General features: G+C 45.1%; 1 protein-coding gene across 1 annotated transcript in view; it reads left to right on the plus strand.

The window, feature by feature from the left end:
- The window catches only part of TENM3 (teneurin transmembrane protein 3), a 420,001-nt gene that overhangs the window by 314,476 nt on the left and 88,068 nt on the right, over positions 1-17,457 (plus strand). The window contains exons 6-11 of the mRNA XM_015569744.1: positions 3,819-4,033; positions 10,053-10,260; positions 10,893-10,994; positions 11,175-11,369; positions 12,473-12,673; positions 16,740-16,925. Coding sequence (XP_015425230.1) covers positions 3,819-4,033; positions 10,053-10,260; positions 10,893-10,994; positions 11,175-11,369; positions 12,473-12,673; positions 16,740-16,925 — 1,107 coding nt within the window. The remainder of the gene's footprint in view (positions 1-3,818; positions 4,034-10,052; positions 10,261-10,892; positions 10,995-11,174; positions 11,370-12,472; positions 12,674-16,739; positions 16,926-17,457) is intronic.

Here is a 17,457-nt window from a genome sequence, read left to right on the forward strand (position 1 = left end):
AGGGTAGGGGTCCCCACTGGGGTGCCTGGCCAGTCTGGGTGAGGGGCTGAGGGCTGGTTTCAGGCTGGGGTGACTGAAGCTCCCAACCGCTCCTTTTTTCCTTTTTTTTTTTTTATATTCTGGGCCAGCTTTAGCTTGAGGCTTGGCTCCAGCTCTTAGGCCTCCGCTGCTGAAGGTAGGTTTCTGGCCTTTGCATACAATGTTGCGATCCTGCTGGCTGAAGTCCTGTGGTATTTGTTACATAGTTTCTTAACCACAGGCGGGGAACGTTGGTTTCCTCCATCACTGAGGCAAGCAAGCCTCATGTTAGTTTCAAGCTGCCTGGCTGCCGGCTGCCATCATGGCTGACAGCTAATTTGCATATCTCGCTGATTAGCCAATGAAAAGAGTAGCGGTTGTACGCCAATTACCATGTTTCTCTTTTATTAGTGTAGATAGAACACACATAGTTCTGGCATCATGTAGACCTTGACCTGATTCTTGACTCTACCACACACTTGGGCCACATAATTTTTTTCTCTGAGCCTTAGTTTGCTCAGCTCAAAATAACATCAACCTCATAGCGCTTTTTGAAATTTCAAACAGATAATAGAGGCAAAACCATTGGGCATGTTGTAGGTTCTCGATCAGGTTACTTTGACTTCTCTTCTCCCTCCTCCACCATTTCTGTAGAAGCTGATTTATGACAAGTGCAGGTGCCTGTGCAGAAGCATGTAAAGCGAAAAGCAGGCTCCAAAATTTCATATTTTCTATGAGCAGAGGAAGCTATCTGGTTAGATAGGAAGCGGCCATCTCTGGTCTGCGTGGTAGAATTATATTCTCCATCTTTTTATTAATTATATGTCCTGATTGAGCTAGCATGAATATGTATAACTATTGTAAGAGAAATCTTTAAAATTTTAGTGAGTGATGCATAATGTATAATCTTTGAGTTGATACATGAAAAATTACGATTCCTATAACCCAATTTTTACTCCTGTTCCCTAGAGAATTTTATATTATGAAGTTAGTTCAAGATAAACAGACCCTGATAGCTAAGGCGTTGTTCACTGCCAGGATTATGGACATCAAGGGGAAAGAGAGAGGAGGTGTCGGTATAAATAATGTATTTTTATTAAACTTTCCTGGGCAACCCCTTCCCCCTGCCTCTACCTGGCCATCAGCAGCTGCATCCTAACTGGCTCTCCACTCCCAGGCTCCCCCACTGCTGCCTTCAGTGTCCTCAGAGCAGTGACTCCCTCTCCCCTTTAGCCTGGTCACACCTTTAACAAGTCCTCTTTCACTCGAGCTCTCCTTCGCAGCTGGTGATCCAGGGCACAGTAGTCCAGGCAGAAAACCATCCCAACATTTCCTAGTAATAGCCTCTCCCTCGAACTTCACATGCATCTGTCTGTGTGAATGTGCTGTGATCCTCATGGCCATAAACTAGAGATCAACATGCTTATGGGTGATCACAAGGCATGCGCCTTAGTAATACTGAATTCTGTTTCTCCTGATTATACACACACACATACACACCCACACACGCATACACACAACACAGCAACAAGCAAGTGCTTTTGCGGCATTGAAATACAATGTACTCATATTACTTCTACTTGAAGTATCTCTTTTTAAAACATGACATTATAGGGATAGTAGTATAATGCTAGTAAATATATTTGTATTTTTACCTGCAGGAAAAAGGGTAAAATAACACTATGGATAGAGAAGAAAATACAGCATACAAAAAAGTCACTCACATGAAGACTAAAGACCCAGTTCTGTAACCTGGCATTCCAGGCCCTCACAGGCTGCTGCCCTTCTCCTTCCAGCCTTCCTTCCCATTCCTCCCGTGACAAACCATCTCGGTCTCCCACTCATGCAGAACTACCGCGGGCCCAGTGCTCGGTGTAATATAATCCTCACGGTGGTCCTGCGATTGCATCACTGTCCCCATTTTACAGACGAGGTTTAGTATCTTCCCTCAGGTCACACAGCTGGTTAGTGAGAGAGCAAGGACTCAAACCCAGGTTTGTCTGACTCCAAAACCAGTTTTCCTAACTGTTGTAGCCACACAGATCTCTGTCTTCAGTAGCAGCCTGACCTGTGCCATGTGACTAGTCTTTATGCTCACTGTAATTCAGAAATCGTGACCTAGAAGGTGACCTAGAACTTAACTCATCTGTGCCATCTCTCAGCCTCCAGCTCACAGTGCTGTCACCTCCTCTGGCCCTTAATCATATGCTACTTTAGATGGTCACCTATTTGTGGGTGTTGTCTCCCCAACCAGGCAACCAGGTGCTTAATGGCAGGAGCCCGGGAAGGCTGCGTAGACTCTTGGACTATATTCCCTCCTGCCACCTGCAGTTCTGCGTCCCTCGTAGACACTCAGAACCCGGCGTTACAGTAATACTCCTCACAAACAGTCAGAGGACTTTCTGGCGCCATTAAACTAAGATCGCTCAGAACTCTCTGATTTGACACTAAGGCCTCTAACTGTTGAATGAACCATTTCTCTGGAGGCCCTTATGGAACAGGTATTGTCTAATATGATGTAATATCTGAAATAACCATCAGATTAATGTTTCAAAAGATAAACTTAATAGTAAGTCAATTTTGTGACTTTAAAAGGACTGAATTGCCCGGCTGGTGCAACTCAGTGGTTGAGCATCAACCCAGGAACCAAAAGGTCACCCACCAGTCAGGGCACATGCCCGGGTTGCGGGCTCCATTCCCAGTGGGGGGCATGCAGGAAGCAGCCAATCAATAATGTTCCTCTCTCTCATCGATGTTTCCATCTCTCTATCCCTCTCCCTTCCTCTCTAAAAATCAATAAAAACATATTTTAAAAAATAAAAAGTAAAAGGACTGAATCAACAGAGGATCATCTGCCCAGTTTCATTCTGTGCCTTAGCCTCCACAGCCCCTTTCTGAATGAGAGAAGGTGTGGTCTTATTTCCGTTTAAGGAAAATCACAAAACCGCCTCTATCAGCAATCCCCTGAGAATAACTGAGAAAGAACCTCAGCGAGGAGGGGAGGGCGACACCTTATGTAAAAGAGGACTCGGATCTGTCTCCGAAAACCAGGCTTGCAGAGGAGGGGAGATTCCGACAGCGGAGTCTTTGTTCCTACAGGTTGAAGGTCACTGGGAGGGATAATCAAGTGCACCTGCTAAGGCTGAACGTGAATTTGAGGTGAGGGTGAAAAGAAAAAGGGAAAGTTATAGGAGCCTACGTCAGAAACTTTGTAAGAATTTAAACCTACGCCTCCTTCCCTTCCCCTCCCCATGGTCTTCCCACACGCCCCCGCCCCCCTGTGTCTGTTTGCCTTCCAGCATCTGATTTCTCACTCAATCTAATAAATAGTTGAGAGGGAACTACTTGAATCAGTGCCATTGATTGGTTCTGTTGTTTGCTTAAGGATTGATTTGAAAATCTCCATAATCCATTCCGCCTTAATTTACACTTCAGTATGTTTAGAATGACTGATCACTACCAGGCTTAATCTCTCCCAAGGAATAGCAAGACATATCATTTGCAAGATAATTATGTTTGAAGTGATCAAGAAACACTGTAGGTGTGGAAACAGTTTCCGTAATAGGCATACCTTGGGGGAAGTCAGAGGATTTTGTCTTAAGTACCTTCAAGAATGTGTTGGTTGAACTCACAGCATCTAACCAAAAAGCTTTTAAAGTGAACGTTATATGAGAGTATTTCATTCTGCGAGGATGATGAAGTGTCGGAGCGTCGCGCGCAGAGAACTTTTTGGAAGGCAGGCCGTTTGTGTTCTGTTGCCGGTTTAATTTTTTGTCCTTCGCTGGATCTCTTCCATTCAGGAAAATTGGGTGGATTCACGCAAGAAAATAACACCATAGATTCCGGAGAACTTGATATCGGCCGAAGAGCGATTCAAGAGGTGCCTCCCGGTGTCTTCTGGAGATCACAGCTCTTTATCGATCAGCCACAGTTTCTGAAATTCAATATCTCTCTTCAGAAGGATGCATTGATTGGAGTGTACGGCCGGAAAGGCTTGCCACCTTCCCATACTCAGGTAAAAGGAGGCTTCATTGTCAATAAGATGAAACTGGCCGCGTGCATTTTTAAAGTTATTCTGTGTCTTCACTTGAGCTGTTTCATTGTTTGACCACTTTTGTATTGATCCTTTACGGTGAGAAGAATTTCGGATGTAGGGTACACGTGTCTTGAGGTTTTTGAATTAGTAGGAAGAACACCATTTTCTCCCTGGCTTGCTTTCACCGTTATTGATTGATTAAAATGTACCAAAATTTGTGAGCAACTTACTGAATATTGAACATCAGCTCAGCACCTAGTAAAACACCGGGGGTTTTTCAAGTGTTTTACAAAGATTCTGTGGTCCTTTGGGGTGATCTTATTCCTTTCATGTAATAGATGCATTACATTTGTATTTCAAACATGTATTGATTCTATTGAAAATATATTACTTTTTTTTTCCACTTTATGCCAGATTTGCTCTTAGTAAAGAAATTATTGGGACATAAACATAAATACCATGATATGAATTTCATCAACTCCAGCCATGATTTCTCATGGACACATGATGAACAATGACATAAAGAGGCAAACCAGCTTCATAGATGACCAGGGATGATCACATGTTTGAGTGTGATACTCAAAACCATTCAAACATTCGTATATCATAGACTCAAAGAACCTTGAAGTCTGTTTGCTTGCATGAAGATCCCTTCACAATAATGGTCACAGATAGGCACTATCAGTAACTACACAGGCTTGATCATACTCTAATATTGGGTCTGGAGAATGAAACTCCCCTGTCGTTTGGGGGAACAAGGTGGAGGGTCTCGGGGTGCCATTGAAACAAGCCCCCACAGAAGGGTGGGGTGTGGAAGATTGTATTGGCGTGGAGTTGCATTTCTCATGTCCAAAGTCCCTGTCCCTTAAGCCCGGCCTGGAAAGGGTGCAGCTGGGGTTCCAGCAGAGCCAGGCACAGGCCAGGGGCCAGCGCTTCCGTTCCATGTTGCAGCCAGTGCGGTTAAGCATTCAGGCCAGAGTAAAGCCCATTAGTCCGGGTGTGGAGCCCCCCATGGCCGTGTGCCACGTGGGCACAAGGGAGAGCTCCCCTGCCACAGGAGTCCCAAGAGGGAGAAGAGAGGGAAATTCAGGAGTTTTAATATTCAGGGTTCCAGAGCTTGCATTGGCCACGCCCATCCTGGCCAATTACCTGTTCCCAGGGGTGATTGACAGATAAGCACTTTCCCACGTCACTCAGACCTTACTGGCAAGTGTCTGTCTGGTCTTCCTTTCCCTCCGTGGCTGTTAATTAATAACCCGGTCATTACAACAGCATCGGTGGTCTGTACGTGGGAAACTGTGGTTTAAGGGAGGTCCCACTATGTCTAAGAGAAATTATTTAAATTACCATAAATAGGAGCTCAGATTCCTCCCAAGATCAACTGTTCTGTTAGTAAATACAGGAATTCCCAAAATGTAATAGATGGTTAATGAAAATTGACAGTCGGATGAACTTAAAGTTATGCTTGATAATCAGTTTTTCACCCATGGAATTTCATGCTGCGTTTAATTGGATTTATGAAATGAAGACTGGAAGATTTTCATATACTCTTTATATTATGTAACTTTGTGAGAAAGGCTTTTTCTATAACAGAAATTTAAAATAGGAAATTATAAATAAAGTTGATCATACACTATTAAAAATTACATATTTTTTAAAAGGTAACCAACAGTATTTGAACATACTTTCTCTGATGTCATTATGGCTCAGGGAAGATGTCATATACATACATAAATACATAGTTGTAAAATTTTTGAATATCATGCTTTGGTATATTCATTTTTCTGATTTAACATTTTTCCAAATCTAGACGATTAAAGTAAATGTCTTTGATCCTTAGGCATAAAAGACTTCCTATTGTATATTAGTATTCAATTTCAAATTTTAAACTACATTTGACTCCCCTTATAGGTGACACTAATGAGGATGTAATAACCAGGTTTTCTCAAATGGAAGGGGGCCTCTGTAACTTCACTTGTAACAGATAGATTGAATGCGTAGCAATACTAGAGGCCCGATGCATGAAATTCGTACAAAGAGCTCGGCCCTTGCAGCCTCAGTGGCTGCCTCGGCTCTCATAGTCCCGGCTTCATTCAGAAGGTTTCCTAGACCATTGTTCAGCTGTTCGGCTGGACAGTCTAATTAGCATATTCGCTTTTATTATTATAGATTTCAGTGAGATAGAAAAAAAATAACATTTTAATCATTGAAACCACATACATGACCAAGTTTTTTATAACTCAAGACACATACCTATAAGTTCATCAAGAACACAACAGTGAGCATGTAATCTATAAATTCCAAAAATAATTTCTAAAAATGATTTTCTACATGTCATGCCTTTCAAAGGTTTATTCAAAGATTTAGGGTGGACTTTTTGCAAGTGACATGTACCTATAAGACTAGAGAAGTAAAAGGCGCAGTTTCAGGTTTCTCATCATTCTTCTGGTGTTTAAACACAATATGCAAATGTCTACTTTCTCTCCTACCGCACGCATGGGTTTAAGTAGGTTCCACGTTTTCTTAAGCCCCACAGTTGTTAGAGTTCCTTTCTCTGGTTTATTCGAGATCAGCAGAGCCAACATCTATTTCTGACTTCGGTGTTTGATCATGAAATATGCTATAAAGCAGCCCAAATTTAATATTTCTCTGTTTCTGGGAGACATGAAATAAATCAGCCTGAAGGAATGAAAAATCAACACTCAGGAGAGTTGCTTGAGTGTTGAAAATCTTTGTGGTCCTTTAGGAAACTGTCCGTTTGATTGCTGCTGAGGAATCCATGGACTTCCTTCTCCCTGAAGTCCAGTTCACACTCCTGCCGGTTGGAGCCCAAGGAGGCAGTCTAATGCCCTACAGTTGGTAGTGCCCTGTCTCGTTTAGGTGTTTGCATGAAGGCTGGTGTAGAGTGGGTGCTGGAGACCTGGGTTCCAAGCACACACCTCCACTCACCTTTTGACCTTGTGACCTGGAACAAATCACTCACCATCTCTGCACCTTGGGATCCCCCTGTGAAGTGAAAGGAGGTCAGATGGTCGTGAAATCGCTTCCTCTTCTCTAGCCCAGAGAGCTGCAGCGAGACTAGGCCGCCACCACCCGCGGCTGATTTGAGAATACAGTCAAGTAGTCAGAGGTTCTGAGCTCTCTGCATTATGATAACTGAATTGAGTTAAGCCCGTGGACAGCCGGTTCAAACAATGAACCACCAAAATACCTTTATCAGGTGTAAGTGCCGTCTTCATAATCGCTCCCTGAAGCGGTGGAACTGAATCTTGTCCTAACAGTAGCATAAGATCTACTGCACACACACAAAAAAACCCTTGTCTCCATGTCTTGAACAGGTACACACACAAACCTCAGTCTCTCAAGGCGGCCCATAAGTGATTGCTTTGCGGCCTCAGAACAAAGGTTATTAAATATTTCCATTCTATACAATGTATTTACTTTCTGTAGACATGACTTTCGCGCTGAGTAGGGAATTTGTCTTTGGGTAGTTGAGTAACCCCCTGAAATGCGTGAACTATGCCGACGGAAGGGCCTGGAACTGAGCAGATACTCAACACCTGTGAACTACTCCCACTACCACCACCCTCACACCTGGCACTCCAGCCTCACCCTGCTGTTCATAGTGTGATGCCCACAGTGGTATTTTCTGTGATAAAGGTGATCATTATGAGTAAGGGTTTGGGTTAAAACCCAGAATTTTCTCCCTTTCGGTTTTTCATCTACTGTGCGTGATGTCAGTGGACAAGAAGTTTCTATGAAATGGGGCCAGGACGAGGTAGCTGTCTCTGCCTGTGCCAGGCTGGTCAGAGATTTCAACCTGAGGAGGAATGACTGGCTTACTTGAGCTAGAAGCACCTTTGAGAAGTGCCGAATTTTCCTCTGATAATTTTGGAATACAATTCTGGTGAGTTTTTTGCAGGTCAAATAGCCACACTAGTCATTATGTTAATCATTGTTAATATATAAATGCACACAAAAATTTTTTTAATGTTAATTAAGTTATAGCTTTTTTTATATTTCTCACAGTTAAACTGTACAGACTTACTACACAGAAAGATGCTTTTGTATTAAAGTAAAATCTTTACTGAGTCAGAAACTGAATTAGATATTCTAAATTCTGTTCAATAGTGACAGGAGGGTCTGTGATCAGCACAGTGTTTAACTGTGACTCTCAGAATCCCAGCAACTGATTTTATTCCTGTTTGATTGCATTAAGGGATTCATGTAATAACCATTTTTTCAAAATAGAACACTGATGAAATTCCATTTAAGGAGTAGATCTGAAAGTGGAATTTTAATAGCTCACAGGCACAGTACTGTAGCCTTAATGATTGGTATAGATAGTCCTGGAGTGTACTTACACAGAAGCACGTGCCTCCGGAATAAAATGAAAGTAGGTAGGAGGTTCTGGAAACTCAATCCCTCTACTTTTAAGAAAATCCCTCTGCTTTTAAGACACTTATCTAGCAAGTTTATTAAAACCATGTTGGAAAGTCCTTGTGAGGCCTTCCAAAGTCACAGCATTATCTCGGGTTACACACTGTTACCCCCCTGCTACCACTCACACCCCTACTTCTCGTTATCATTAAGTTCTCCAGTTAAATCCCAGCTACCTGATGTCCATGATGAATCTTGTAACACAGAAGTAAGTGTAATGCTGAGTGACATACTCATAGCATAGTTGGGCCATCCCTTCAGAAGCCCTTCATTGTGTATTTTTGTTTTACTTTTTATTTTGTTAATCCTCACCGGAGGATATTTTTTTCATTGTTTTTTAGAGACAGCAACTTGAAAGATGATTTGATCCAATAGTTGTTAAGCTGGCTACAGATGATAAGGACCTGGGAGTTTTAAAAACACCGATGCCTGGACCCCCACACCCCAGAGATGGTTTTAATTCGGCAAGCGACCTGGCACTAATGGGTGTATCGAATCTGCAATCCAGGTACATGCCCTTGACCAGGAATCAAATCCATGACCCTTCAGTGCACTCTAACCACTGAGCACACCAGCCAGGGCATTTTTTTTTAATTTTTTATTTAGATGTGAAGGCATATTGTTACATGTTTTTGATCGAACCATAGCCATAACCACCGTCAGCGCCCATGCGTGTGTCCGTGGTGCTTGGGTGGTTGTGTTGGGTCACTGAGATGGGTGGCGTGTCGGGGAGAACAAGTCAAAGCTCTGAGAAGGTGCCCTTGAGTTCACGGCCCACCTCAACCACGTTGTGCCCAACATGTACCCTGTCCACGCTCCTGAAGTCTCCCTCTCCTTCCTCTGTGGGGTGTAACATTCACGCCTTCCCAGGAGGGCTGCGGGGGGGGGGGGGGGCGTTAAAACCACATTTATCTAGAATTTTATTTAGAAGGTAGGTGATAGTCTGTTATGGAAAATTGAACCAGAGTGCTTGTCACTCCGTGAGTGTGAGCTAGGACGCCTTGAGGTTGTCGCGTGGTCTAAGGGAAATGAGGCCATTGGGTGTGGCATGTGGTAGATTTGTGTTCCGAGCCCCAAACTGCCCACAGCGTCGCCGTGTGTATCAGCCAGATGAACCACATAAATGTGGGAGCCATGGGGCCCCATCAGGAAAAACATGCACCGGCCGGTGTGACTCGGCGGTTGAGTGTCAACCCAGGAAGCAAGAGGTCCTGTGGTTCGATTTCCAGTTGGGGCACATGCCAGGGTTTTGGCTCGATCCCCAGTGCGGGGCGTGCAGGAGGCAGCCAATCGCTGTTTCTCTCTCATGGATGTTTCTATCCCTCTATCCCTCTTCCTTCCTCTCTCTCTAAAATCATAAAAACATATTTTTTAAAGTGTGCAGTGTAAAGACAACGCGTGCACATAGTAGGTAGTTTTCCTGTCTCTGTGGAGCTCTGCACGGAGCACCTGCCCCCGGACTTTTGTTCTAAGGCCCTGCTTATTAGAGCAAAGGAGAGAAGCGGCCACGATCGTAGTGTTTCTGACCACAGAACCGTTCTGCTTGTCCCGTCCTCAGTACGACTTTGTCGAGCTCCTGGATGGCAGCAGGTTGATCGCGAGAGAGCGGAACCTTCTGGAATCAGAGCGAGCCGGGCGGCGGGCGCGGTCCGTGAGTCTCCACGAGGCCGGCTTCATCCAGTACCTGGATTCCGGCATCTGGCACCTGGCTTTCTACAACGATGGGAAGAGCGCGGAGCAGGTGTCCTTTAACACCATCGTCATAGGTAAGGGCCTCGGCACCCTTCCCCGGCCGCAGCCTGCGCCCCGCGCTGGTAGAAACGCGGTTGGCGTTGCCGACACAGAGTGGTTCCTGGGCTGCGGAAGCCGGCGGCTAGATAGGAGAAACATGTTAGAACTGTTCCTTTCTGAGTATGTGACACACCATTTGGCACCAGGAGGAGGGATTGTTTGGATGCATCTGGAGGCGGCCTGGGCATCAGGTTAACCCCTGAGAACTCTGCCAGTGAGTGGCAGCCCTTGCCTCAATATTTAAAAACTCAAGGGTCTGCCCGGCTGGTGTGGTTCAGTGGTTGACTGTCGACCTGTGACCCAGGAGGTCACCGTTTGATTCCTGGTCAGGGCACATGCTCCGATTTCGGGCTTGATCCCCAGTGGGGATCGTGCAGGAGGCAGCCAATCAATGATTCTCTCTCCTCATTGATGTTTCTCTCTTGCTCCCCCTCCCTTCCTCTCTGAAATCAATAAAAGTGTATTTTTTTGTAGAGTCAGGAAATAAAAACTCTGGCTCACACAGCCTGTTTTGGTTACGTGCAGCTAAAATTACCAAAGAGCCACTGCTCACCTTGGGCCAGGGGCAGGCGACCCAACAAGCACGCCTCCTTTCTCTCTCCCTCAGAGTCCGTGGTGGAATGCCCCCGAAATTGCCATGGAAACGGAGAGTGTGTGTCTGGCACTTGCCATTGTTTCCCGGGATTTCTGGGTCCGGATTGTTCGAGAGGTATGCGAGTCCCGTTGTTTTTCCTTAAGCCTGTGTCCCTAAGCCATGGCAACAGGGCTGGTCCAGGAAGCCACCGAGCCAGGGGGAGGGGGGAGCTGGCACCCCTGTCCCGGCCCCACTGCCTCTCGATCCAGGCCCGCCGGCCCGTGCACCATTGACATGTCGTGTCCTGTCCCCCAGCAGCCTGCCCCGTGCTGTGCAGCGGCAACGGGCAGTACTCCAAGGGCCGCTGCCTGTGCTTCAGCGGCTGGAAGGGCACCGAGTGCGACGTGCCCACCACGCAGTGCATCGACCCGCAGTGCGGGGGCCGCGGCATCTGCATCATGGGCTCCTGTGCCTGCAACTCGGGGTACAAAGGCGAGAACTGCGAGGAAGGTAAACACGTCCGTGCGTGCAGGCGTCCCTGGTCACCCTCGTGAAAAGAAGCAGATTAAACGCGTGACCTTCACGGTGGCCGACAAATCCTTTCGTCTGCCTCCTCATGAAAGTCAGTTCGATTCCCATACTTGGGGAGGCGCTGTTTTTTTCAGCGTGTGAGCTGATAGAAAGAACAAATACCAGAGGGCCTCTTTGCTCTTTCTCAATCATGTGAATAACTCTTTTTCTTGTAACGCTGAGAAAGCAAGCAAACATTTGTGTCGAGGAACCAAGAGCAGCCTGTGGTATGAGTGGCTTTTTTTACAGATTTTCACATGGATGCCAGCGTTTACATGGGGCATTTCGCATCTCTAGAAAGACATAACTAGTGAACAAAATGACTGTGGAACCGAATAACGAGTGAACGAAAGGACGGGGTCGTGGGTTAGTCCCACACTGTGTGTAATGGCGGGAGTCGGATGCTCCACTGAGAAGTGCAGTCCAAGTGTTTTTTCAAAAAGCAGAAAAACACCATTTCTGGTCTTCAGTCACATTGATTTTATAGATCCACACACACAAAGTAATACAATTAAGTCCCTGGAATTAAATTTTCAGGCCATTGACCCTACAAGTGTAAAGTTCTATTGAGTCCAATTGCTAAATTAAAAGTCGTCATCTGAAGCACATTAAAGTGGATGAAGAGAGATAGAGAGTGTGCCACTCATTTGTTTCTCAAACGGTCCGAGGGGCCATACAGCAGCCAGCACTCGATGGCCGTGGGTCAGGTCAGCCAGCCCAGGGTTGTTACCGAGAAGCCAGTGCGTGTGACTCACCGATGAGGCAGGACAGCGAGCAGTGGGGCGAAGTCCCAGAGCAGGTGTGAGCGATTCCTGAAAACTACAGATCCTCGCGAGGCTCGCTTCCCTGCGGGGCGTGCCTCCCATGCTTTATGGGATGACGCTTTGCGTTTTCAGCAGCGAGTTCTGGAAGATGGCAGGCACGTGTCAGAGGGTCCAACATGTTTATATAAATTAGGTTGGGATTTCATTCTGTATGTTGCACGCCCTATGTCTCATGCCTTCTAGATTGGTCACCAAATTGTCCTCTGCTCTTGACACCAGCTGACTGTCTGGACCCTGGCTGTTCGAACCACGGTGTATGCATCCATGGCGAGTGCCACTGCAACCCGGGCTGGGGCGGAAGCAACTGTGAGATCCTGAAGACCATGTGTCCCGACCAGTGCTCCGGGCACGGGACGTACCTTCAGGAAAGCGGCTCCTGCACCTGTGACCCTAACTGGACCGGCCCAGACTGCTCAAATGGTGAGGTCCCTAAATGCAGCACAACGGCGGGCTTACAACAGTTTAGCTAAAGATTCAGATACTGTAATTTTTTAAAATATACTTTTATCGACTTCTGAGAGAAGGGAGAGAGAGAAAGACATCAATGATGAGAAAGAATCATTGATCGGCTGCCTCCTGCACACCCCTACTGGGGATTAAGCCAGCAACCCGAGCATGTGCCCTGACCAGGAATCAAACCGTGACCTCCTGGTTCATAGGTCGATGCTCAACCACTGAGCCATACTGGCTGGGCTGAGATACGGTAATTTTTAAAACGCATTTCAGGATTTATCAGGAAGGATGTGTTATACATTCAAAAACTGTATGACACCGAAAATAGTAAATTAAATATAGAAACGTCTCCTTTGCCCAGAAAATATCATATGTATTGCAGACCATTAGTTGCCATGCCTTCCCTATGAAGGAAAAAATTAAGTAGCGGGCATTTTCCTTAAAAATGGGGAGAGTCTGGCCGAAACCGGTTTGGCTCAGTGGATAGATCGTCAGCCTGCGGACTGAAAGGTCCCAGGTTCGATTCCGGTCAAGGGCATGTACCTGGGTTGCGGGCACATCCCCAGTAGGTGGGTTGCCTACCACGGCCCTAACCGGTTTGGCTCAGTGGATAGAGTGTCGGCCTGCAGACTGGAGGGTCCCAGGTTCGATTCTGGTCAAGGGCATGTAACTTGGTTGCAGGCACATCCGCAATAGGGAGTGTGCAGGAGGCAGCTGATCGATGTTTCTCTCTCATCAATGTTTCTGACTCTCTAATACTCTCCCTTCCTCTCTTTAAAAAAAATCAATAAAATACATATATTTTTTAAAAACGTTTAAAAAATAGTTTTATTGATTCTATAGAGGAAAGGAGAGAGAGATAGAAACATCAGTGATGAGAATCATTGATTGGCTTCCTCTGCACGCCCCACACTGGGATTAAGCCCACAACTCGCAGAATCTAACCACGACCTACTGGTTCATAGGTAGACACTCAACCACTGAGCCAGGCTGCGTGACGTTATTTTAAATAACACTCTAACTTGTTCTGTCCTCTGTTCTTCTAAATATATTTTATAATTACAACAATCAAAATAGGCATTTAGTTATTTCTGTTTTTATTTACATTTCCAGCTTTTAAAGAAACAACAAAAAATGCATCCCACAAAGATATCCACTTAAAGTTTATAGATAAATGAAATCACTTGTACAGTAAAACTGTTAGTTTGGGTCCTTTAGGCCACACTCAGCAAAACAGGCATGATAATCCTAGTTTTACATAATACTTGTTTGAAATATCATCCTTCTAATTTGTTTCCCACAATCATACAAGGAGAGAGAAATAACATAATAGCCCTTTTTTGTTTCATATAAAGTTAACATTACCTGAATTATTTGATAAAGGGCTGTTTGTAATTTATAGTAAACAGCTCAAAAGGTAATTCAGTCTACTTCATAAAATGATATTGCTATGAGAAGCAAGAAGAGATGTAAGTGTTCATCAAAATATAAATTGGCTGCCACAATCGCATATCATTATTTTACATATTTAGACTAATTGTTGTGCTGATGTAATTACGTTGCTATTGGAAAATCTAATTTTTTCGCTGTACAAAATGACTTCATCCTATTCGTTTCTGTGTCTTCAGTGCAAAGCAGAAACTTAACATGTATTAAACGCTCTCAATACATAGAGCTGAATAATGAGACTAGTCCTGTTTGGAGGAAAGTGAGCATTGAATAACCTTTTCTATTAGTGCAAAAAAAAAAAAAAGAAAAAGCAGAAAACTCACTTAGAGTTATTAGTAAGGGTCTCAACTATGCATATACACATCCTGGGAAAATATCTGGAATCATGTGCCTCAAATGCAGATACATGTTGCACAGTTCCCACTGAAAGCTTACAAAAACGCTGTTAATTTACTTTTGTGACAAAGCTAACTAGCAGAATAATTCTGAACGTCTAACCAAATCCTAAGGCAAAGCACTTTCCCAGCTGCCCCTTCTGCTGCTGCGGAAATGACCTTCAGGCACCTAAATTCAACAAGAGTTTACCCCCGAAGAAACATCTGGTTAAAGCTGCTAGAAGAGAAGAAAGGAATTCTTTCCCTCAGAAAGTTTATGGGTTTGAAAGCAATAGAACTCGCCTCTATCTTCATCAGCAGTTTGCCCATTAATTAGCCCTTCAATTCCACTTCAATTAAATTAACTCTAATTAATAAGTTCATTACAAAGATCGACGCACCTTGCTCAGAGCTAGTGTGCTAAATGCTGATAAACACCTTGGCCTTAATGAAACATTGATTCGATGGAAGGAAAACAGGACCTCGGAAAGAAACCCCTGTCTTCTGGCGCTTGGTTGACGTTCTGTTCCTCTGAAGTTAATCAAACCATCTAGATCTCTTAATCAAAAATTTAATTCCAACGAGAGAGGAAACACAGCACGAAGAAAACACGGTCCACTCTCTTCTGGTTCGTAGTCCTGGCTGTTGTTTGTAAGCAGTGTTCCGCCTCCCATGCCCCTGCAGGGGTTGAGGTTCTACAGCCCTGGGAGACAGAGGAGGGCGTGTCTGAGAAGCGTCATTTGGGTGGTGAATGGGGAGCACGGGGCCCTGTGACTGCGTACCCAGTTACCATCTTTTAGTCAAGAAAGTGCGGTAGTGAATTTTCTCTGTGTTCGAAATGATGTCAGGGTTTTGGCAATCAGCATTTTTATTGCAAGAAAGTCAAAACTAAAGGATCGTTTTTCAGTCTTAGAAAAGAGTGACAGTTAACTTTATTTAACTTTGTAGACAGTAGAAAATAAAGCGCCCTTCCACGTTGTCTGTGTCTCTCCCTTAATTGGATCCTATAAAAGAAAGCTTTTTAAGAAAAAAAAAAAGTAATTCTGTACCTGAATTCTTTTTAAAGACCTAACCTATGATTATAGTTGTTGTTGTTTTTCATTTTGTCTGGGTGTTTTATTTTGGGGGGGAAGGGTCAAATTTTTGTTATTCCTCACCTGAGGATAGCCTTTGCATTGCTTTTCAGAGAGAGTCGAAGTGGGGGCGGGTGAGAAACATCCATGTGAGAGGCACATGGATTGGTTGCCTCCTGCACATGCCCCAAACAGGTGCGGGGAGTGACCCTGCAACCCAGGTACACGCCCTTTATTGAAAATGAACCTGAGGCCCGTCAGTGCTTGGGCTGACACTCTAACCACTGAGCACACCGGCCACCCGACAGTGCTCGGGCTGACACTCTAACCACTGAGCGCACCGGCCAGGGCCAATTACAGTTTTTAAGTCCTTTGGTCTCTTGTGCTCTGTTCAGCAGTTCCAGTCATTGGAAGCCTTGTTTCCGAACCGGCACAGTCAGTAGTTATGTGATTAACCTGGTTTTCCGCCGTGGTTCTGCGAGGCAGCCTGTATCTGTCAACAATATGCATTACTGAACAGGAAAAACGCAGTTTCTTTCACTCAGCCCGCATGCCTGTGCCTCAGAAGCAAGCTAATGTGCATATTCTAACAGATCCTTTTTAATTAATGTTTCTGAATATTTTAAAATTTTAAACTCCAGGATTAGAAAGAACACCTTTTCAGTTCCTTCTGGAGGGGTGAAACCCAACGATTGTTAGCCACCTGCTTAGACCCTGACATACTTCATCGACTTACTGTCCATGTGATGTAGTAACACACGCGTGCCTGTGCTCTGGGCTGCCCAAAGGCACTCTCGGTTACATATGTGTGCATTTTCCTCTAGTTACGGATCATGTGTTCTGTTTCGTTAGTAGCCCATGTACATATGTGTACATACATGTATGTATAATACAGGAAATGGTTTCTAAAACGGTCGTGTGTATTTTATGCACGATTACAGCAGCAGATACCATTAAGTGATGGACAAACACTGAGCTTCCACCATGTATATGCTTAGCTGATGCTGACATGTACGGACGGAGCCCATAAACCCTGTGACTTGTGCAGTGATGGTGATCTCCACCTTCACAGGGCTTCTTCCTTCCCCTCTCACTCCCTGCTGCTCTTCTCTCCTGCCCCCTCCCCTCTCCCTACAGAGATATGCTCCGTGGACTGCGGCTCGCACGGGGTCTGCATGGGGGGCACGTGCCGCTGCGAAGAAGGCTGGACGGGCCCCGCGTGCAACCAGAGAGCCTGCCACCCTCGCTGCGCGGAGCACGGGACCTGCAAGGACGGCAAGTGCGAGTGCAGCCAGGGCTGGAACGGGGAGCACTGCACCATCGGTAGGCTGTGCCCTGTGCCCTCCCCTCCCCCCCGCACCTCCCACTGCGCGCCCCTGTGCCCCCCACCCCACCTCCCACTGTGCACCCCTGCGCCCGGGGAAGAGCTAGTGTTGGCTGGATTTCTACTCCGAAAAGCAGTAACCACGACAAACACACACACACTCGGGGTCCAGACAACAGTGTGGTGGTTACCAGAGGGAAGGGGGTTGGGGGTAGTCAAAGGTAAAGGGGGACATTATATGGTGACAGAAGGAGATTCGGCTTAGGGGGGTGAGCACACAATGCAATATCCAGATATTATTATTATGGGAATGTACACTTGAAACCTTCAGAATTTTATTAACCAACATCACACCAACACACTTAATTAACATTTTTTAAATGTTTTTAATTGAAAAAAAAAGCTGATTTCTTCTAATTAATTTTTACTCATCTTTATTAAACAGGAATTGTTTTTCAGTAACATTCTCATTTTACAATGGCAGTCTAGTTCTTTTTAGAACAACTGATGTGAGTGCGAAGTATAAGAAAT

The sequence above is a fragment of the Myotis davidii genome, unplaced genomic scaffold, assembly GCF_000327345.1.
Source record: "Myotis davidii unplaced genomic scaffold, ASM32734v1 scaffold184, whole genome shotgun sequence".
Classification (NCBI taxonomy): domain Eukaryota; kingdom Metazoa; phylum Chordata; class Mammalia; order Chiroptera; family Vespertilionidae; genus Myotis; species Myotis davidii.